General features: G+C 50.6%; 1 protein-coding gene across 6 annotated transcripts; it reads right to left on the bottom strand.

Annotated features, from left to right (window-relative positions):
* Nucleotides 1-3,768: 3,768 nt before the first annotated feature.
* On the bottom strand, nt 3,769-21,137 carry ESYT1 (extended synaptotagmin 1). Of its 6 annotated transcripts, none has more exons than XM_003906566.5 (31): nt 20,482-21,137; nt 18,523-18,564; nt 18,224-18,358; nt 18,033-18,106; nt 17,830-17,902; nt 17,578-17,667; nt 17,339-17,394; nt 16,823-16,946; nt 16,558-16,734; nt 16,354-16,436; nt 15,690-15,738; nt 15,481-15,567; nt 15,282-15,374; nt 14,974-15,075; nt 14,727-14,813; nt 11,812-11,961; nt 11,334-11,489; nt 11,033-11,209; nt 10,792-10,874; nt 10,632-10,680; nt 10,434-10,523; nt 10,207-10,302; nt 9,866-9,937; nt 9,692-9,778; nt 6,025-6,165; nt 5,718-5,872; nt 5,517-5,615; nt 5,297-5,428; nt 5,113-5,218; nt 4,814-4,863; nt 3,769-4,618 (listed from the first exon to the last, which is right to left on the bottom strand). In XM_003906566.5, the coding sequence occupies exons 1-31, from the start codon at nt 20,869-20,871 to the stop codon at nt 4,579-4,581; spliced, it is 3,345 nt and encodes a 1,114-aa protein (XP_003906615.1). In that variant the 5' UTR covers nt 20,872-21,137; the 3' UTR covers nt 3,769-4,578. The 6 variants fall into 6 exon arrangements, with proteins under 6 accessions (XP_003906615.1, XP_003906614.1, XP_021778188.1 ...); XM_003906565.5 differs by having other exon boundaries at nt 14,974-15,045; XM_021922496.2 differs by lacking the exon at nt 4,814-4,863.
* Nucleotides 21,138-22,357: the final 1,220 nt, after the last annotated feature.

Below are 22,357 nucleotides of genomic sequence, written 5' to 3'. Positions count from 1 at the left end.
TCTCAGCTCACTGCAACCTCCACCTCACCTCCTGGGTTCAAGTGATTCTCATGCCTCAGCCTCCCAAGTAGCTGGGATTACAGGTGTGTGCCACCACACCTGGCTAATTTTTTTTTTTTGTATTGTTAGTAGGGATAAGGTTTTGCCATGTTGGCCAGGCTGGTCTCGAACTCCTGACCTCAGGTGATCCACCTTCCTTGGCCTCCTAAAGTGTTGGGATTACAGGCGTGAGCCATTGTGCCCAGCCTCTGTATACATTTCCTTTCCTTTCCCCCCCAGAAACAGGGGCTTGCTCTGTTGACCAGGCTCTGGATACAGTGGCACAATCATAGCTCACTGCAACCTCAGATTCGTGGGCCACCATCCCTGGCTATTTCTTATATTTAGTTGTTATAGTTTTTTTTTTTTTTTTTTTTTTTTTTGAGACGGCTTTTCGTGGTGTTTCCACTCGGGTGCAGTGTTGCAATCCCAGCACCACCACCCCGGCCTACTAATTTTTTTTTTTTTTTTTTTAGATGGAGTTTTGCTCTGTCGCCCAGACTGGAGTGCAGTGGCGCAATCTTGGCTCACTGCAACCTCTGCCTCCTGAGTTCAAGCAATTCTCCTTCCTCAGCCTCCCAAGTAGCTGGGATTACAGGCATGCACCACCATGCCCAGCTAATTTTTTTTTTTTTTTGTATTTTTAGTAGAGACTGGGTTTCACCATATTGGCCAGGCTGGTCTTGATCTCCTGACTTTGTGATCCTCCCGCCTCGGCCTCCCAAAGTGTTGGGATTACAGGCATGAGCCACTTTGCCTGGCCTAATTTTTTTGTATTTTTAATAGAGACGGGGTTTTGCCATGTTGGTCAGGCTCCTGAGCTCAGGTGATCACCAGCCTCGGCCTCCCAAAGTGCTGGGATTACCCTGTCTCTACTAAAAATACAAAAATTAGCCGGGCATGGTGGCAGGTGCCTGTAATCCTAGCTACTCAGGAGGGTGAGGCAGGAAAATTGTTTGAACCCAGGAGGTGGAGGTTGCTACAAGTCGAGACCACGCCTTCCATTGCATTCCAGCCTATGTGAGAAGAGAGAAACTCTCTCAGAAAAAAAAAAAAAAAAAAAAAGGCTGCTGCAGTTCCAGACATAGTATCCTCATACCAATGACCTACACAGAAAGGAAGGGGCAATGAAGGCTTTCTTCTTTAGATGCTACAATCCCCAACTGACTTCCCCAAACGACTGGGTCAGGGTCATTTCAAGTTGCAAGGGAAAGTGATTATTCAGCAAAGGGTATCTTGATTAATTTTTGGGGCTGGCATACTGCCACCAGGGACATTCTGGGATTCTGTATGTAGGGAAGAGGGGAAATGGCTGTTGGGTAGACAACTGTGTTGCCACACCTAGTTAACTACAGCATGTCGTTTGGTCCAATAAAAACACATTCCAAGAGGATAGTATTTGCAAACATCAGTGATCGCATAACCATATACAGTCATATCTTTCTCTGGAAAAGGTATGCATTGTGTATGTGTGTCAAAAGTCAGCTGTTTGAGAAATGACAGAAGTATATTTAATTCATGTGATTAATGACCCTTAAAATGTGTTCCATCTTCATATATAAAAGTGTGATTGTGTTTTGTGTTTCATCTTGTATGTATTTTTTTTTTTTGATCTGGTTGTCATCATCTTGCTTTTTTTTTCTTTCTTTTTTTGGAGACAAGGTCTCTGTCACCCAGGGCAGAGTAGAGTGGCACGAGCCTAGCTCACTATGACCTTGAACTCCTGGGCTCAAGCGATCCTCCTGCCTCAGACTCCTGAATAGCTGGGACTACAGGTGCATACCATCAAGACTGGCTAATGATTTCTAAGGGTGGGGGTTTTCTGTGGATCCTCTGCCTCGGCCGGCCTCCCTAAGTGTTGGCATTACAGGCATGAGCCATCACACTTAGCCATCATCTTGTATTTAATATGTAGACTAGTACCTCTTCCCTTATATATATATATTGAACTGAAAAAGGTTAGGAAAGAGTAGGGACGGCCGGGCGCGGTGGCTCAAGCCTGTAATCCCAGCACTTTGGGAGGCCGAGATGGGCGGATCACGAGGTCAGGAGATCGAGACCATCCTGGCGAACACAGTGAAACCCCGTCTCTACTAAGAAATACAAAAAATAGCCGGGCGAGATGGCGGGCGCCTGTAGTCCCAGCTACTCGGGAGGCTGAGGCCGGAGAATGGCGTGAACCCGGGAGGCGGAGCTTGCAGTGAGCTGAGATCCGGCCACTGCACTCCAGCCTGGGCAAAAAAAAAACGCCCCCCCCCCCAAAAAAAAAAAAAAAAAAAAAAAAAAAAAGAGTAGGGACCCTTCTGGGATGGGAGAATTTGTGCCATGTCCTCTAGTTTTCTGGAAATGTAATTACTTGAAGTGATAAATTAGCTCAAGAATGTTTCTTAAAATCACACATTGCAAAATCCTAGGTTGTATTATCTGAAGCCAGCTAGAACAGCAGGCCTTGGGCTGCATGCCCAGCTAGTATCTAGAACTTTTTTTTTTGAGACAGAGTCTTGCTCTGTTGCCCAGGCTGGAGTGCAGTGGCACCATCTCGGCTCACTGCAAGCTCCACTTCCTGGGTTCACGCCATTCTCCTGCCTCAGCTTCCCGAGTAGCTGGGACTACAGGCACCCGCCACCACGCCCGGCTAAGTTTTTGTCTTTTTAGTAGAGACAGGGTTTCACTGTGTTAGCCAGGATGGTCTCAATCTCCTGACCTCGTGATCTGCCCGCCTCAGCCTCCCAAAGTGCTGGGATTACAGGCGTGAGCCACTGCACCCGGCCAGTATCTAGAAATTTGACAAGAGACCTTAAAAATTAAGTTTCTCTGCTCTGTTTTTGGAGTTTTTCCCCCTATGATTCTAGAGCTGGAGTTGGGGAATGGAGCAAATAAGACCTTCTTGCTCATAGCCAAGGCCTGGGGTCCTCTTACGTTGATGGGAAGGAAGTGGAGATGGCAGAGGAACCAGCAGTGAATACAAAAGGGTCACTGAAAACATAGAGGTTGAGTTTGTGGACAATGTGGAGTTTAAATTCAGTTTTTGCTAATTAAGCAAATTTTGACAACTTGTGGAACTGAGCTTAATCCTTTCCCCTGAGTCTTCCCTCATCTCCCAGTGGGCAGCATCCTGAGGTTTGTATTTTTCAAGAGAAGATGGTAGTCTCCCTGAGGCAGTTATGAAATCCCCACGTTCCTATGCCAGTGACCCTGTCTTCAGTAGTTCACTCTGTCCATCTCTCTGCTTTCAGTTGGCAGAACAGATGGAGCACAGCTTCTCTAGCTTGCACTCCAGGAAAGTTCCTGCAAGGAGCAGAGTTCAAAGTGAACAGATGATGGAAATGGGTGTAGCTCCTGTCAGATGGGCCTGAAGCCCTTTTGAATGTACCTGAGCATGCCCTGATGGCACGGAGACACCAGGAGCCTGGGCAGTGGCACAGAGCTCCCAGGTTTACCAGGTTTAGGAATCCCTTCCCTAGAAAGCCCATAGTGGTCAGCAGACAAGTTGGATGGGTAACAGAGTTCATCACTGTGACTGGAAATGAGTCTCACCTGAAATGCAACAGCAGCTACTTTACACAGGTCTCGTGACCATCCTCAACATTCTTGGTGGCTGCAACCTTAGTAGGCTTTGACCATTAATTAAACTGACACGATTCACGAATTGGATAAAGGCTTTTGACAGTTGGAATAAACATCAGATGGGTAGATTGATTCCCCATCCTTAAGGAAAAGAACCACAGCTGGTTTAAGTATGATGTTTAATGTAAGATACAGTGGCTTGGCAGAGTTGGTGCAAAACTAAAGAGTACCAGATTCAGTTCTAGTCGGTGAGTTAGCAGCCTAGGCACTTGGGCAAAAAAATTGGCCCAGCTGTCCCAAGTCCTCCGAAGCTCTCTGTGTATCACCAGCTAGGAGCTCCAAAACTGATATGCCACTACTTGGAGGCTTCGGTAGAATCCAAGTGTCCCCAGCTTCCAAAGTGACAAGAGACTGGCCCCAGCCATCAGAGCAGTAGAATTTTCAGGACAGGGTTGAGAAGAGTGGGGACAAAACTGGACATGGGGGCCTGAGCTGCTGAACATTTGCTACATGCAGTAGTCTAAGAGACTCACAGCTGGAGAGGTTAGCCTGTCCACCTTCCCACCCATGTGTGGTAGGGAAGAAGGTGACCATCTAGTTAAAGAAACAAAGATCCTTTCAAAGCTGTATTTGGCATAAGCTAATACCACTGCTAGTGCTGCCAGTGGCCAGGCACAGATACTGGAGGCCCTGAGGAGTTGGGAGGAAGGGAGAACAATGTGCAGGCAGAGCAGGAAACAGCCAGCTCAGGTCCCCACCCCAAGGGCCCAGAAGGATAAAGGCCGTGCAGTAAAGGGAACATACGGTTCTTCTCTTTGGTCAAAGGCCCGAATATGGGCCTGTTAGGTGAAAGGGCTGAAGGGCACAGGCTCTGCCCTTGGACCCTAGCTTTGGGCTCATCACATTGAGGCGGTGACAGAGCGAGACGAAGGCAGGAAGACAGAGCAGAGTCAGGCTGGGACTCGCCAGCTCCTAGGAGCTGCCCTTGTCCTTGTCGTCCATCAGGTCATACCTGTGAAAACGAGAGGGCTCATGTAGAACGATGACTCTTGTGTCGTCTTATTTATAAATGAGACACGATCCAAGGGCTTCTCTACTTCATAGAATCAATGGTTCTCTGCTCAGATTGTATCTTTTTTTCCTTTCCTATGATTGGAATTTCTCCCACTGAAATATCCAGACCACCCCCACCCACGCAGACACTCACCACCGGGCTACACCCTGGGAAAGGTCTGTCTCAGCTAGGTCCAACTGCACCTGTGTTGGAGGATGGTGGGGGAAAGATGTTATCTTTTTATTTTTTGAGACAGGATCTCATTCTGATGATGCCGTTTTGAAATCTCCAAAGACCTTACTCCTTCATCACATACTTGTCGCAAACCATTGCAGAGGTGACAGAGTCACCTCTAAAGGATCACCTGGGGTACTTCCTTCCTCACAGGGACTATAACCTTGGTACCAGCAGCTTCCAGCCCTCACCTCTGCCCTGCCATCCTGCCCTCTTACCTTCCCCAGCAGCTCACGCTCTCTTGACATGAAGGAGGAATTAGACTTGACAGAGACATCCAGCTTTCGTCTCAGGGCCTCATCCAGGGGGAGTTCCCACTCAAACCTGGGGTAGGACTGGGTGTTAGGGGCCAGGAGTCCTTTCCAAGGCTGCCCTCCCTCCATCTGAATGCCACTGACTGACCGTTCATTAAATTCAGGACTCAGGGTCCTCTTCTTCTGTGAGGTCTTCCTCTTGGTGCCTCGGTTCTTGTCTGGCAGCAGCAACAGTGACACATAGGGATCAGGAGGATCGCGTCCATTCTGTCGAAGGGCCCTACAACAGAAGGATGTAGGTGATACGGTAACCCGAGGGAAGGGATGGAGGCGACCTGGAGGACGGGAGGGAAGGGATGGGGTCTCACCGGCAACCATGAACAATGCTGACCAGCTTTCGTTCTTCACTGTAGTACCACACAGTCAGTTTCACCTGGCCCAGAGGCCCGGCTGGAGCTTCAAGGGGACTGTGGAGAAATATCAGTAGGTCTGGGAAAAGCTAGAGCCTAGTGAACCTGTAATACTTTTTATTTCTGACTGCATCCCACCTTCCTGTGCCAGCCCTTTACCTGTCAACATGTGTGAGGCGCTGCCGGAGCTCTGGGGCTGAGGAGGTGATGTGAGGGGGTCCCCCCCAGAGCTCTGGTTCTTCACTCAGGGATGAGGAGCTGTGGCTGTAGCTGTGGCTATGAGCTTCCACTCCTGAGTGCTGGGACACCAGGATCTAGGGGCAAGAAAGCTGTGAGCTAGGCAGAGTTCTCTCAGTTCCCTCAGTCTAAGGACACAGCCCTCTGTTCCCACCCTCCTGGGTGTCCCTCAGCTGTGAAGGCCCTCCCCTCCTCCCTCTCATCCTGCCCACCATCTCCTGTCACTCACCCCTAGCTGTGCTCTCAGTAGCACCTGCCCCTGACCACTGCTGAGTGTAAACCAGCGGTCCAAGCAGAGCTGGTCAGCCACGAGGAGCTCTGAGAGGGGCAGGGATAATGAGCCCAGCAGGCCAGTGCCCTCACCCCGAACCTGTGGGGCAACAGGACCATGATCAGGAGGCGAATGCATCCACAAATGAGTTAATCCTGGTGGTAAAGGTCCAAACGCTTGCACTCATAGGTGGTTTGGTGAGACTGCCCTTTGAGAAAGGCAGGGAAGCCATGGTAACAGTTGCTAGTCCCTCTGTCCTTCCTTCCTGTTTTTTTTTTTTTTTTGAGACGGAGTTTTGCTCTTGTTGTCCAGGATGGAGTGCAGTGGCGCCATCTGGTCTCACCACAACCTCCGCCTCCCGGGTTCAAACGATTCTCCTGCCTCAGTCTCCTGAGTAGCTGGGATTACAGGCACCTGCCACCGCGCCCAGTCGATTTTGTATTTTTAGTAGAGCTGGGGTTTCTCCATGTTGGTCAGGCTGGTCTCAAACTCGTGACCTCAGGTGATCCACCCACCTCGGCCTCCCAAAGTGCTAGGATTACAGGTGTGAGCCGGATCTCAGCTGCACTGGCAAGCTCCGTCCTCCCGGGTTCACGCCATTCTCCTGCCTCAGCCTCCCGAGTAGCTGGGACTACAGGCGCCCGCCACCTCGCCCGGCTAGTTTTTTGTATTTTTTAGTAGAGACGGGGTTTCACTGGGTTAGCCAGGATGGTCTCGATCTCCTGCCCTTGTGATCCGCCCGTCTCGGCCTCCCAAAGTGCTGGGATTACAGGTGTGAGCCACCGCGCCCGGCCTTGTCCTTCCTTTCTTAACCAGAGTAGAGTGGACCATCTTTACCTTATAAGCTTTCAGAAAGTATACCAGTAATACCTGCACAGAGTACAGAAAACAACAGTAAAAAGAGAACTAAATGTTTCCTGCCCATCCTACTCCCAGTGCTATATTCCAAATGTAACAACCTTTAAAACTGTCCTGTTTTCTTTGTTCTCACAGAATTCTAATGTGCTTGTAGTATCTATTGATTCCCTGCTATAAAAGATGAAGAATTGAGCTCACTTGTACTTCCTTTCTACTCTGCTAGCATTAAGTTACGTTATTTTAAATTCTACTAATTTCGGTCGGGCATGGTGGCCCACACCTGTAGATGGCTCATGGCCATCTTTTGTCTCCTTCTCACCCTCCCCACTGGTTAAGAGATCTCACCCATGACTGCCCTTGCGAGTGGTTGCTTGCTCATGATGTTCCAGTAAGAGGGCAAAGGAGGAACACCTCATGGGCAATAGATTTGTTTTCTGCATGTCTTTCCTCGATGTCCTGCAGAGATCTCAAATTCAAAAATTCCCTCTCTGTGCACTCCCTAAGTCAGCAATAGCACCCTTATCCATCCAGTTACCCTGTGCCAAAAACCCCAGAGTCTAGGCTGCTCCTTGCTCCTCCACCTGCTCCATATCACAGCAATCTTCCAATCCCATCAGGCTTTAGTCACTTCTTGCTTTGACTGCTCTAACAGTCTCCTCACTGATCTCCCTGCCCCCAGTGTTGTCCCTCTCCAGTCCATTCTTTACCCTTTTATCCCCATGATCTTCCCAGAATGCAAATCTGGATACATGACCTCTCATTAAAGGCTTGCCTGGCTGGGTGCGGTGGCTCACGCCTGTAATTCCAGCACTCTGGGAGGCTGAGGCGGTGGATCACCTGAGGTCAGGATTTAGAGACCAGCCTGACCAACATGGAGAAACCCCGTCTCTATTAAAAATACAAAAATTAGCTGGGTGTGGTGGCGAGCACCTATAATCCCATCTACTCGGGAGACTGAGGCAGGAGAATCGATTAAACCCAGGAGGTGGAGGTTGCAGTGAGCCGAGGCCGTATCACTGTACTCCAGCCTGGGCAACAGAGCAAGACTCCATCTCAAAAAAATAATAAATAAAGGCTTCTCTAAGCCTTAGGATAAAATCCGTATTTCTAGCATATTATTCAACAGCCCCTCTGATCTTGCTCTACCTGCCTCTCTGATCTATAATAAATATGCCTTCTCTCTCCTCCATTTTTTTCTCAGCCTAACGAGTTTTCCTGCTCTTCTTTCCTTGGTCCGAAAGAACTGGTAAATCTACCCTTAGGCTGGGGCGCGGTTCTCATGCTTGTAATCCCAGCACTTTAGATGCTGAGGTGGGCAGAATGCTCGAGTCCAGGAGTTCGAGACCAGCCTGGACGACATGGCAAAACCTCATCTCCACAAAAAAATACAAAAATTAGCTGGGTGTGGTAGTGTGCACCTGTTATCCCAGCTGAGGGGGGAGGATTGCTAGAGCCCAGGAGTTGAGGCTGTAGTGAGCCCTGATTGCACCACTGCACTCCAGCCTGGGCGACAGAGTAACACCTTGTCTTAAAAAAAAAAAAAAAGGCCAGGTGCAGTGGCTCACACCTGTAATCCCAGCACTTGGGGAGGCTGACGTGGATGGATAACCTGAGGTCAGGAGTTCGAGACCAGCCTGGCCAACATGGCAAAACCCTATCTCTACTAAAAATTGGCTGGGCGTGGTGGCATGTGCATGTAATCCCAGCTATGCTGGTGGCTGAATCAGGAGAACCTGAACCACTTGAACCTAGGAGGCGGAGGTTGCAGCGAGCTGAGATGGCACCATTGCACTCTAGCCTGGGCAACAACAGCGAGACTCTAGTCTCAAAAAAAAAAAAAAAAAAAGACTCTACCCTCAAGCTCAGGGTCATCTAAAGATGCCTTTCTAGGCCGGGCGCGGTGGCTCAAGCCTGTAATCCCAGCACTTTGGGAGGCCGAGACGGGCAGATCACAAGGTCAGGAGATCGAGACCATCCTGGCTAACCCGGTGAAACCCCGTCTCTACTAAAAAATACAAAAAAAAAACTAGCCGGGCGAGGTGGTGGGCGCCTGTAATCCCAGCTACCTGGGAGGCTGAGGCAGGAGAATGGCGTAAACCCGGGAGGCGGAGCTTGCAGTGAGCTGAGATCCGGCCACTGCACTCTAGCCTGGGCGACAGAGCGAGACTCCGTCTCAAAAAAAAAAAAAAAAAAAAAAAAAAAGATGCCTTTCTATCTCCAGCTTTTCCCCCCCAGCCTGAACCCTTCCTTTCTTCCCCACGGTCCCTTTTACCTCAGTTATCATTCTGGAAGTTTTATCTGGTTATTTTTCTCCCAAAACAGAGTGTGAGCTCCATAAAGATAAGAAGTCAGACTTTTGGCTGGGTGCGGTGGCTCACACCTATATTCAAAGCATTTTGGGAGGCCAAGGTGGGCGGATCACCTGAGGTCAGGAGTTCGAGACCATCCTGGCTAACATGATGAAACTCCATCTCTACTAAAAAAAAATGCAAAACTTAGCCAGGTGTGGTGGCGGGCGCCTGTAGTCCCAGCTACTAGGGAGACTGAGGCAGGAGAATGGCGTGAACCCAGGAGGCGGAGCTTGCAGTGAGCCAAGATAGCGCCACTGCACTCCAGCCTGGGTGACAGAGCAAGACTCTGTCTCAAAAAAAAAAAAACAAATAAAAACCAGTCAATCTTTTATCTCATCTCTGAATGCTCTGTGCCTGGTTTACTGCCTGGCCATGGCAGAAATTTGCTAAATATTTGAAGAATGAATTTACAGTACCTGCAACTCCAGGCTCTCAGTGTGTGGTTTCCTGATGAGAAAAGAGGCACTCTCATCCCAGACAGGGGCTGAAGTTTGTGAAACAGTCTGGTGGAGATGAGGGCTTACTATCAGCGGCTGATACTCTTATTCCTCTTGTCCCTCCCATTTTTACCCTGCAGCATTTCTTCATACCTTGGTTTTATGAGAAGTATCTCCCACAGTGAGAGTAGCATAAGGGTTGGGGGGCTTGGTGCCTTTTCGCAGCTAGAAAGAGAATACTGTGTTAGTCTTAAATTTGGACCTAGTTAGGCAGATCGCCCTCACAAATTATATCCATAGCCAGCAGCCATGTCTCCATTATTACTTGGCAGCCACTACCCCGTGGCCTCGAACAGACAATTTTTCCCACCCGTGCACCACCCTCAGAAAGAGAGGGGCCATTTTTCCTATTCCAAATACTCCAGGAGCATCCAAACCAGAGGGAGGTGGAAGAAGGGCCAGGAAGTTACGGGGCGTGGGGAGTGGGATCTCACCGGCAGGTCCTCTGCCCGCTCCATATAGACGGATAGCAGGGCCGCGGCCAGCTCCGCACTCTTCTGAGTCTGGATCAAACTATTCACCTGCAGCACCTGTTGGGGGGCACACGGGGCTGGGGAGTGGTAACTGACACCTTGGGTTCTGGCATGTGGCCTGAACACTAAGAGAAGAGCTCATCCTGCCCCATCTTGGGTCTCTTCCTTCCTCCAGTCTCCTGCCCTACCTCCTCTAACTCAGCAGCAGTGGGACGGGGGGTGAGACGCTCCAGGCGCAAGTGCAGGCGGCCAGATGGGACATCCTCCAGGGTCAGCCACTGTGGAAGTAGGCAGGGTGAAGACTTGGGGATATGCAGACAGGAGAACTATGAGAAGGAGGCAAGGGCAGGATCAGGAGGGGTCGTTGACTCTAATTCCATGCTCACCTCATCAAGGAAGCCACTGTTTAAGACTGTGGTGAGACTCACTTTACACCTGTGGAAGAGAAAGATTAAGACAAAAGCTAGATGGTGAGAACCAAGGAGGCCAGACTCCATGGCCTAAAGAGCCCCAGCCTGTTTTTCACCTAGACTCCTATGCTCTCACCTGCCCAGAAAATCATCCTTGTCCAAGTCCTTGTCAAAGACTTCAACCTCTAGCTCTTGGCCTGGAACTGATGTGACAATCACCTAGTGGGAGACAATAGTGCAGATGAAAGAGGATTCTCTCCTTTTCCTCTGCAAATGACCAGACCCCCCAGTCAACTGAACCTCAGAGGTTTCTGGACCACTTTTGGGATTGGGGAAAAATGGGGCACAACCAGGAGTCACAGCCATTCAATTCTGACCTCAAAAACCTCATTCCAGCGGGGATTGAGATCTTCCCGAACAACATGGCTCCGGAAGCTTCGTCCTGCCAGCTTTAGTTTGACATAGGGGTCTGACTTGCCCTTCACCAGTCCCCCCAAGAAACGGTCTTTGGCAATCAGGTCCTGGGCCTCTAATACATGGATCCGAAGCACATGCTGCAAAAGGGACAGGGCAGCACCAGATGGCAAAGGGAGAGAGACCTGTCAGAATCTGCCCTGAAACAGGCTTTGCACACTTAGCAGGCAAACAGACCCTAGTCCTTTCCAGATATAGACTCACCTCAGTCCCAAACTGGCTATCAGGAGTAGTGTGACAGGGTCGAGGTGGGGCATCCACACTGCTGCCTCTCTGGGGACTCTCACTGTCCACGTCCCAAGCACCAGGACTACCAGGCACAGTGGGGAAGCATATTTCTGATGAATCCAAGTACAGGATCTGGGAAGGGTAGTGTGATGTCAAATCAAAGAAGTGCAGCTCGCCACTAGCAGGCAAGGCATGTGGGGTGGGGTAGAGGAGGGGCTGTGACAGGGGAACTAGGTGCTGCCTTGGCTGGGCTCATCTCTAGAGGCTTCCCTCCACACCCCTTCAACTCATAAGCCATTCCTTCCACCAGTCAGATCAATATGTTTTTGTGCCTGCTTGGCACTTCTACATGTATTAGCTCATTTAATCTTAGGAGGCTCCCTTTGCTTACTCTTAATACCAAAGAATGAACAGGCCTTTCCCCCACACCTCAGTACCTCCTCCGTTTCCATACCCTCATGACTAGTTTAATGTAGAGTCTGGAGTTTGGGCCAGAGCTGCTAAGCTGGAACCACTGGTCCAGGGTGAGTTCTGGGGCAGTCAGCAGGCGGGCCAGAGGCAGTGTCAGTGCTCCTAAAGTCAGGGCCCTGGAATCATCCTTCACCTACAGGAACAGGAGGAAGGACTATAGTGAAGGGATTAGGGGAAAGGACGGCATACTGTGAAAACGATAACATGGCTCCAGCTTCATTCCTCTCTGGACCAATCACAAACCTCCTGCTCCACTCAGGGCCACCTTTTTTTTTTTTTGAGACAGAGTCTCAAAAAAACCTGGAGTGTAATGGCGCCATCTTGGTTCACTGCAACTTCGACCTCCTGGGTTCAACCCATTCTTCTACCTCAGCCTCCCAAATAGCTGGGACTACAGGCGCATGCTGTCATGCCCGGCTAAGTTTTCGTATTTTTTAGTAGAGACGGGGTTTCATCGTCTTGCCCAGGCTGGTCTCAAACTCCTGAGCTCAGGCAATCCGCCCACCTCGGCCAGAGTCATCTTTTATAGTACTCTGCCCAATCCATGGCCTCCTCTTCCACCTTTGTTCATTCTGCTCTCACTATTTGGAAAGTCCTCATTCTCTTCCCTCTGCCTATTTAAATCCTACTCATCCTTCAAGACTCAATTAAAATCCTACTTCTTGCTTCACAAAATCTCCCTAGTTATTCCAACCTGTCCCTTTCTCTGACCCTCCTTAGTCCTATACAAATTCGTATGTAACTGTTATTCTTCTGTTCTGTTTTTTTTTTTTTTTTTTTTTTGAGACAGAGTTTTGCTCTGTCACCCAGGCTGGAGTGCAGTGGCATGAAATCGGCTCACTACAACTTCCACTTCCCGGGTTCAAATGATTCTCCTGCCTCAGCCTCCCAAGTAGCTGGGATTACAGGTGTGCGCCACCATGCCCGGCTAATTTTTGTATTTTTAGTACAGATGGTGTTTCACCATGCTGACCAGGCTGGTCTCAAACTCCTGACCTCAGGTGATCCGCCTGCTTTGGGCTTCCAAAGTGCTGGGATTATAGGCATGAGCCACCGTGCCTGGCCTTGGTTCATATGTACTTGTTGAATGATTTTATATATGTGTCTTGTCTATGAAACTGGCCAGTAAGCATTGTGAAGGCAGACACTACGTTTAGTGCTTTTTCTATGACCTTTAAAATGCTGAATGTTAGGCCGGGCGCGGTGGCTCAAGCCTGTAATCCCAGCACTTTGGGAGGCCGAGGCGGGTGGATCACGAGGTCAGGAGATCGAGACCATCCTGGCTAACATGGTGAAACCCCGTCTCTACTAAAAATACAAAAAACTAGCCGGGCGTGGTGGCGGGCGCCTGTAGTCCCAGCTACTCGGAGGCTGAGGCGGGAGAATGGCGTGAACCCGGGAGGTGGAGCTTGCAGTGAGCCGAGATCGCGCCACTGCACTCCAGCCTGGGCGACAGAGCGAGACACAGGCACACCCTATCAAAAAAAAAAAAAAAAAAAAAAAATGCTGAATGTTGGGCCAGGCATGGTGGCTCACGCCTGTAATCCAAGCACTTTGGGAGGTTGAGGTGGGCGGATCACCTGAGGTCGGGAGTTCGAGACCAGTCTGACCAACATGGAGAAACCCCGTCTCTACTAAAAACACACACAAAAATTAGCCAGGTGTGGTGGCACATCCCTGTAATCCCAGCTACTCCGGAGGCTGAGGCAGGAGAATCACTTGAACCCAGAAGGTGGGGATTGCGGTGAGCCGAGATCGCACCATTGTACTCCAGCCTGGGCAACAAGAGCGAAACTCTGTCTCCAAAAAAAAAAAAAAAAAAAAAAAAAAATGCTGACTGTTAGCGATTTTATTGAGGCATAATTTACATACCATAAAATCATTCATTTTAGGTACCGCGCCCAGTCTTAGAATAATTTTTTTTTTTTTTTTTTGAGATGGAGTCTTGCTCTGTCACCCAGGCTGCACAGTGCAGTGGTGCAATCTCTGCTCACTGCAAGCTCTGCCTCCCCGGTTCATGCCATTCTCCTGCCTCAGCCTCCTGAGTAGCTGGGACTACAGGCACCCACCACCACGCCCGGCTAATTTTTTGTATTTTTAGTAGAGATGGGATTTCACCGTGTTAACCAGGATGGTCTTGATCTCCGGACCTCGTGATCCACCTGCCTCGGCCTCCCAAAGTGCTGGGATTACAGGCATGAACCACTGCGCCTGGCCAGAATAATTTTTTATAATTGGGAATTATATACCTAAAATCAGTGATTGTATGGTATGTAAATTATGCCTCAATAAAATTGTTAACATTCAGAATTTTAAAGGTCATAGAAAAAGCACAAAACATAGTATCTGCTTTCACAATGCTTACTGGCCAGTTTCATAGACAAGACACATATGTATAAAATCATTCAAGAACTAGTACATACGAACTAAGGCCAGGTGCGGTGGCTTATGCCTATAATCCCAGCACTTTGGGAGGCTGAGGCAGGCAGATCACCTGAGGTCAGGAGTTCGAGAGCAGCCTGGCCAACATGGTGAAATCCCATCTCTACTAAAAATACAAAAATTAGCTGGGCGTGGTGGTGCGTGCCTGTAATCCCAGCTACTCGGGAGGCTGAGGCAGGAGAATTGCTTGAACCCGGGAGGCGGAGGTTGCAGTGAGCTGAGATCGCACCATCGCACTCCAGCCTGGGCAACAGAGCGAGACAGCATCTCAAAAAAAAAAAAAAAGTATTCTGGAGCAACAGTTGGGGAACAGTGGAGAGATATTCAGGGAGGTGGGGAGTCTAGGTAGATGGATTAAAAATCGGAATGAAGGGAAAAGAAGGAAAGGAGAAATGGTACTAATCTGGATAGACACAATAGGGTATTCAAGAGGGGATGAAGAGGTGATTATCTCACTTGCACATCGAGCTCCTGGCTTTGAGGGTCTTGTAGGAAGAACCGGAATGCTTCCTCCCACACTGGGCAGTTGGTACTGTAGACAGCCTGGAGATGTGGAGGAGGGATTAAGGGTGTATACCACAGCACCACTCCTGTTTCTCCAGAAAACCTCTGCACATAACAGGCATTCTAAAGGGGAAACCATTCCAAGAACAGGCCTCTCCCTGTCCCACCTGGCCCCTGACAATGATGTCCTGGCCCTCACCTTGCTCTCCTGAGTCACATCCTGAATTGACAGTTGTACCATGGGGTTGGGTTCCTTGTTCCCCTTCTTCAGCTGTGGTGGGTACAATTCAGAGGTCACCATCTTGGGGGATTTGGTTTTGGTTTTGGTGAAGGAAGGTGGGATCGCATCAGAATCCTTTCCCTGAGATGGATCTGATCCCCTCCCTGGGACCCTTGTGTTACATGCTGATACTTCTGGAGCAAAGCAGGCAGTGACAATTGCATCCTCAGCAAGGCAGGGTTGGGGAATGCTACATCCAGGGCTCCTGTTCACCCAGCCAAACTCACAGGAAGATCCTGGGCCCGATCCAGGTAGACAACTAAGATGGCAGCTGATGGGGGCTCTGGTCGAGAGGAGACTCCCCGATTCCACTGTAGAACCTGGGGAGGGGTAGTAGTAGTCAGATCTTGGTCCCCATTCCAAGTCCCCTACATTTCCAGCTACCTACTTCTCCCCTGCCAGCTTCCTGTTTCCCATGTGGTGTACCTGCTCCAGTTTCTCTGCATCTGACAAAAGCGACAGCCATTCTAGCCTCAAGTGAACTTGGCCTTGCCCACCTTGTAGAGGGAACCACTAGAAGAAATTGAGATGTAGTAGAGATCAGATATCTGCTTAACTACTTCCCTACCAATGTAGCAACTACCATCTGCCCAAAGGGTGAGATCAGCCCCCACCTTCCTCTTCTCCCAACTTACATCATCCAGAACACCAGCCTGCAACACCTTCCCTACATCCAGCTTCATTCTGGGATGGGGAGGGGAGAGGGTAGTGAAAGGAAGAAAAGGGGAGTGTTGTAATTAGCAGCAGGTCAGTGGCCCTCCACTCACCCACCGAGAAATGACTGGCAGATCTCAGACTCCCTTATTCCTCTCAGGAGATATTCACCTGCATGCGTGAATGTGTGCATGGTAGGGGTTAGGGGTGGGGAGGTTAGGAAGGAAAATGATACATTATTCCCAGGCCCAGAAGGTGAGTATAATTACCTCCAGAACCTCGGTAGCATGGGCTCTATTATTATTTTTTTTTATTATTATTTTTTCTTTAGAGACGGAGTCTCGCTCTGTCGCCCAGGCTGGAGTGCAGTGGCATGATCTTGGTTCACTGCAAGCTCTGCCTCCTGGGTTCACCCGCCATTCTCCTGCCTCAGCCTCCCAGCTGGGACTACAGGCGCCTGCCACCACGCCCGGCTAATTTTTGTATATTTAGTAGAAATGGGGTTTCACGGTGTTAGCCAGGATGGTCTTGATCTCCTGACCTCATGATCCGCAAGCCTTGGTCAACAAAAGTGCTGGGATTACAGGCGTGAGCCACCGCACCCGGCCAGCATGGGCTTTAGAATCCTAACAGGCAGAGTCTCACCTGCCCAGAAAGTCATCTTTATCTGGATCCTTGTCGAACACCTCCACTTCAATCTCCTGCCCTGGGACCTCGTGTACCATCACCTGGGGAACACAGAAGGCTGAGTGTCTCATGGGGCTGCAGCTGTGAGGATCATCTCATCAGCATCTTCTCTCACGGCCTCCTGGGGCTTCCCCATTTCACACAGCTGCTCAACTCTCCCACCTCGTAAGTCTCTCCCCACTGTGGGTTGAGTTCTTCATCAATGACACGACTGCAGAACGTCTGGGTGCCCAAACGCACAAGTGCGTACGGGTCTGACTTGCCCTCAATCAGGCCCTTCACATATTTGTCCTTGGAACTCAGCCCTCGAGCAGCCAGCAGGTGAATTCGAATAATGCCCTGGAGGAAGGAATCAGATGGTGAGAAACTAGGGACCCAGCAAGGGGTTCCTGAGAGAAGGATCTATCTAGTGGGGAAAAGGCCATACCCTGGGCAGAGGGGAACGCAATTGAGCCACATCTTGAAGGTCAGGCACAAGGGGCACCAGTAATCGATTGGGCAACACGAGGAAGGCAGCGATGGAGTCCATGATCATGGTGTCAGAGAGTGAGCTGAATGGGGGAGTAGAAAGCAATGGGTATGGCCTCAACTTCAATTTTCTCCTAACCCCAACTATGTTTCCCACACCTAAAGCTGTAAGAAAGTCCTTTTGTAAAAATCCTTTGTGCTACTCTTCTACCCTAATTCCCCACCTACTGCTCTCTCCCTTCTTCACTGCCATCCCCATTGCCTTTTGCAGTCTTCAGCCCTCTTCATTCCCTACCTGCTCCCTCAACCCGAAGAAAAATCACAGTATCAAACTTTCCAGGGGTATTTGTCTTCGCTCCCCAACTGAAGTTGAGGCTCCTAGAGGACACAAGCAGCATCTTTGACTGCTCTGTGTCCCTTAAACCTCCAACCCAGCACTGGAACACTCAGCAGATGCTCAGTAAGTCCTTGATACCTAAGTCCTGGGATATCCAGCAGGTTGGTCATCCCTGTCCAGTTGATGTCTAGGGTCTGCAGGGAAAGAGCAGGGGTCAGGACAGATCCTATGGGGTGTGGTCATACCCATCCAACAGTTGCCAGACCCCTCGGCCTTCTTGTCAATTCCCTTCTCATTCCGCATCGCTGGCTGCCCTCATCCTCCCAGTCCTCTCTGCTTCCCCTGCTTCCCCATACCCCTTCATTGTTTTCCCTTACCGGGCGTCGGATGAAGAACATCGACACAGCCCCCACAATGGGAAGGTCCCCAATGAGTGGCTCCAGAATCACCCGCAAGACACCATGTAGCTGAGGCAAGAAGAGAAAATCAAAGCCTTTCCCCAGAAAAGTCCCTCTTCTGTCCTCCCAGACTTTCTCAGCCTTGGTCTTTCCAACCTCACAGTTCCCCATATCCCATGAAACGTAGGACAAACATTCCCTATTATGTGGGCCCCCTGACATATGGCCTACCTGCATGCCCTTGACTCCTGCTTTGCAGAAGTATTTCTTCACTTCTACATCAATCTGCACATCACCTACATAGCTGGGGATTGGTAAAGAAGAGAACCAAGAGGGTTAGTCCTTGGCTGAAGTTGCGGGGAAGGGGAGTGAAGTAGCCTGGACTGACCAGGACACATTGAAGGGGAAGCAGTAAGAGTGGTGAGTGGTATTACCTGATGTTCAAGTCCAGCAGGATCTGCTCTTTTCTCTGACCTGGGTGAACCTTGACTCCAATGATGCGCAATGGCTAGGGAGAGAGAAAGTCCTGAGACAGGGGAGGGAAAGGGAGAAGTAGTACCTCAGTCTACTCCGGGTCACTCACCCTCCCTATCCCACCGCCTCACTTTTCCTCCTCCACACATACCTTTTCACCCAGTTCCACTCGTGTAAATGTAAATGTTTGCAGATGGGGGTTAGATCCCCTAACAGCCGGAGCCACAGTCTCAGCCAGAAGTTTCTCCATATACTGGCCGAGGAAGGGCCAGACCTGGGCCACAATCTGGGAGGAAAGAGAGATGGTCAGAGGAGAACCCAGTCTTCCCTCTCAAGGCAAGTTCCTTCAGAATCCCTACAGAGAGCACTGAGGGATGAGGGTGGGTCTGGCAAGAAGAAACAAATTCCCATTCTCCCCTCACGAAGACTAAAAATCAAATCAATCCTCACCTTATTGAGCCATTCAGCCTTTTCCACGTCTGGGAAGCTGACCTGGAGGTGGGGAAGGCAGAGACAGTGACGTGCACACCCTCGCCTCTGGTTTCCTACCAAGATGCTGGTGGTATACCACAGAGGAGAGGGAGTGTGTAAATGTGACAGACTCCTCACACTCAGGGTGGATGAGGGGCTGGGATGCCCCAAAGGTTTATTCCTCACAGAATTTGGGGGCTGAGATCTCTCTAATAAGGGGAGCTGACACGGTAGAGGTCACATTGTTGCCCTGTGGGTAGCTCAGGGACGTGGTGAAATGACAGCTGCTGAGAGAGAGAGGAGCAGGAGGAGGAGAAGGGCACATTCTTTCTGGAGGGGGAGGCCCAGTCAAATCAAAGTTTCAGGGAATCCTGGGATTTAAAAAGTCCTGGTTCCAGGCTGGCCGCGGTAGCTCACATCTGTAATCTCAGCACTTTGGGAGGCCGAGGCTGGTGGATCATGAGGTCAGGAGTTCGACACCAGCCTGACCAGCATGGTGAAACCCCGTCTCTACAAAAAATACAAAATTCGCTGGGCATGGTGGTGCATGCCTGTAATCCCAGCTACCCAGGAGGCTGAGGCAGGAGAATCGCTTGAACCGGGGAGGTGGAGGTTGCAGTGAGCCAAGTTCGGGCCACTGCATTCCAGCCTGGCAACAGAGTGAGAGACTCTGTCTAAAAAAAAAAAAAAAAAAAAAAAAAAAAAAGTCCTGCCTTCTCAACTCCCTTCAGACCGGGCTTCTAGAGCAGGAAGGTGAAGAGGGAAGCAAGTCCTTCCTTGAGTCAGGGAGGGGCCAGAAGACCTAATTTGGCCTGGCTTTGTGGGTTTTTTGGGGGGTGTGTGTGTGTGCGTGTTTTTTTGTTTTTTGTTTTTTTTTCTTTTCCTCTATCTTTCTCTGTGTGACTCTTTTTAAGGGAAAGGACACCTGTGCTTTGTATTGGGGGTAGATTGGTTTCCACGATGACGAGGAGGAGACAAACACTTGCTGCCTAGGCTACAGGTCCCCTAGGGCCATTTCACCCTCTTTCTCCTCCCCTTTCCAGTCCAAGGCCTGGGAAGTTTGGCTGTGTCTGCCTAGTGTCAATTTTGACTCCTCTCTGCTACCATTCTCCCCCTAGACTGGCACCTCTGCTGGGAGGGGCCGGGTAACGGGCTTTGCCTCTGCAAGGCTAAAGAGAAGGCATCCGCCTCAGCACAGCAGACTCGGCCGCCGCAGAAATAAGGGTCTCTGCCCCAACGGAACAAGCGCAGCCCACAGTCCGGAAACGGGTGTGGCCGGCCGAGGAGGTGGGGGGGGAGTGTGGGCCGCGGGCACTGCAGCAGCCGCACCACCTCCTCCCGTACCCCGCCCTCCCTCCAGCAGCCGCCTCTGCCGCGCTGCAGCCTGGCGGCTGGAGGCCTGAAGGTGGCTGCCCGAGGGTCGTCCAGGGGCCGGGGCTGGGTTCCAGCGGATACCCGGGGATAAAAGCGAGAAAAGAGAGAACCGTAAGGCCTTAAGTAGGTAAAAAGTCTCGAGGAGCATAGCAAAGACTAGGGAAACCTTTGAGAGGTAACGGGACCAGGATTTCCAGGAGCAGCAAAGGCGCGAGTGGCACCAAAAGCAAGAGGGGCGTTGAAGATGGCTTGGCTAGGAGGGAGAGCTTCGTCTGAGACGGGGTCCCCAGATGTTATGACTGCTGTTGCTCAAGAGTAGAGGAAGAAGTCCTGATTCTGTGGAAGGATCCAGTCTGGGCGTGGGAAAGGGTGGGTGGGGAGAGTCAGCAGTCGGTCCCAAGAGTGGCGCGTCCAGCAGGCAGGCAGCTAGCGGGAAGAGAGGGGAAAGTCCGGGGCCCACTGTCCCCAGGCGGGGAGCTGACTCTAGGCATAAGGAGGAAAAGCCCCAGACGGAAGGAGTGGAAGGGGGCTATGCTGCACAGAGGACCGAGGGTGGTCGCTCACCCAGGCAGGTAGCTCTCGATGACTCATATAAAGAGTTTTCGCCGTGAGCTGCTCCTCGTCGTCCAGTAGCTGCCTCGCTGCTCGAAGGCTCCGTTCTTTCTCGTCGCGGACCCGGCGCCAGCCCAGGTAGAGGGCGAGGCCGAAGAGCACGAAACCCACGCTGAGTCCCACTGCCCCGGCCAAATACACCGGTATCAGCACCAGCAACCGCCTCCCGAACGAAGTCAGCACCGCCAGGGCCTCACCCGCCGCGCCAGGGCCAGCAGGTTGGCCTCCAGAACCTGGGTCTAGCTTTGCGTGAGCAGCGGGGGGCTGGTCAGTGGGGTCGGAGGGAGCAGAAGGCTGGTCCATGGGGCTGGGGCTGGGGCCCTCTCCTGGAGATCGCTCCATTGTGCCACCTCTGGGAGGATCCGCCCGACCCAGGGACTGGCTGGAGGTTGCCTAGTCCTGCGATCAGCTCCCCCCTCCAGTGGCAAAACGTGATCCCCGGGATGGAGGTGGGGGACTTCAAGCCACGCCCCTCCTTTCTGGCGATTTGGGTTGGTCCGCGCTGCACAGACCAAGGTGGAGTTAAAAGGTTGAAACTCCTCCCCTCTTCCGCGGGGAAGGCAGCGGGTTTCGGATAGGTAGGGCCTCCCTGATTGGGCCCGAAGGCCAAGATGGGAGGTCTCGGATGGCGGGAAAAGGAAGAAAGGGGCTCAGGGGCGGCATTGGATTGGTAATAAAGAGGAGAAGGCGTGGTGCACCATTTCAGGAGAGGCGGGACCAAGAGCTCCCCCACGTGGGATTGGAGTGCCTGTGGTATGACGTCATGGAGAGCCGCACCGCCAATTTCTTGGTTTTCGAGAAAGCCCAAGTTGCGAAGTTGAGGGGTTGTGGAGCGTCAGGATTTCCCTCTACTCATTCGGACGGTTTGGCAGGATTTGGTCTGGGATATGTATATATTCTTTTGCCGACTTTTAGTTTTCATACTCTAAGCACATTCCTTATCCTTCAGCTTTTTCCTGCCTGCCTTTACAAAAGGAAAGGATACGATCGTATATGGAATGAAAGTGTTTGAAGATTGACCCTGTCTATCCCGTCCCCAATCCCCTACCTTGTTTGTGTGGTGTAACGACTGACCCTGGAGAAAACTGGAGAGTCAGAGAATTACAGAGTTGAGATAATCCAGCCTTCAGGGAAAGTGGGGGAAAAAGCAGAGGAGTGAATAGAAAGTGAGGCTTTATTTCTTTTTGGAAATTTCCAAGAGTTAATAAGTCATCTCTATCATAGAGGATGGGTATAAGACTAGTTGGCTCCAAAAGGGAGGGAGGCAGCGCAAATTATTACATTTTCCAAGAATTTTCAGACCCTGAGGAACTTCTAGGACACTAAAATGAGGGATCAAGAGTGAGGGAAAGACAATTCCCTTTCACATTTGCCTGAGTTAGAAGGAAGGTTTGCCAGTCAGGTGCAGAACTAATGCAGTCCCACAGTGTACTGTGTAGGTTTAGGAAGGAAAAAGTGCAGGGTACACCGATGACTATTGTTACTAGTTAACTGGCCTTAGAGGTAGAGTGTTGTCCTGGGATCTAGGTACTAGGCTAACTGGACGTTGATGACGGAAGTGTTGGTCATAAGATGATTACCTTTTAATGCAGTATATGTGGGGCATATTATGTAAATCTGTCAGATGCAGCAGCAGAACTGGGGTTGATCATTGGGGAGAAACTAGCCATTTCTTAGAGGAAGTGTCTTACAGGATGAGGCCTGCAGCTGATAAATTTTATCTGGTTCTGCAGGGCACAGATTTCATCAGCCTGTGTTTACCAAAGCTGCTTAAAACCTGTCCCTGCCCAGCCTCTACCCCTTAAATTTTTTCACTTCCTTTTCTCTA

This window comes from Papio anubis, chromosome 9 (assembly GCF_008728515.1).
Source record: "Papio anubis isolate 15944 chromosome 9, Panubis1.0, whole genome shotgun sequence".
In the NCBI taxonomy this organism is placed as follows: domain Eukaryota; kingdom Metazoa; phylum Chordata; class Mammalia; order Primates; family Cercopithecidae; genus Papio; species Papio anubis.
The sequence above is the reverse complement of the archived record's forward strand: the minus strand, read 5'-3'. Positions and strand labels throughout refer to the sequence as shown.

What these genes read in the sequence shown, in the direction of transcription:
- ESYT1 (XM_003906566.5), bottom strand. Translation starts at nt 20,871, where the DNA reads ATGGAGCGATCTCCAGGAGAGGGCCCCAGCCCCAGCCCCATGGACCAG. An exon ending in ATCGGGCCCAGGATCTTCCT is followed by an intron (nt 15,076 to 15,281) that starts GTGAGTTTGGCT and finishes AAATCCCCCAAG; the next exon opens with ATGGTGACCTCTGAATTGTA. An exon ending in ATGTGACTCAGGAGAGCAAG is followed by an intron (nt 14,814 to 14,973) that starts GTGAGGGCCAGG and finishes CCACATCTCCAG; the next exon opens with GCTGTCTACAGTACCAACTG.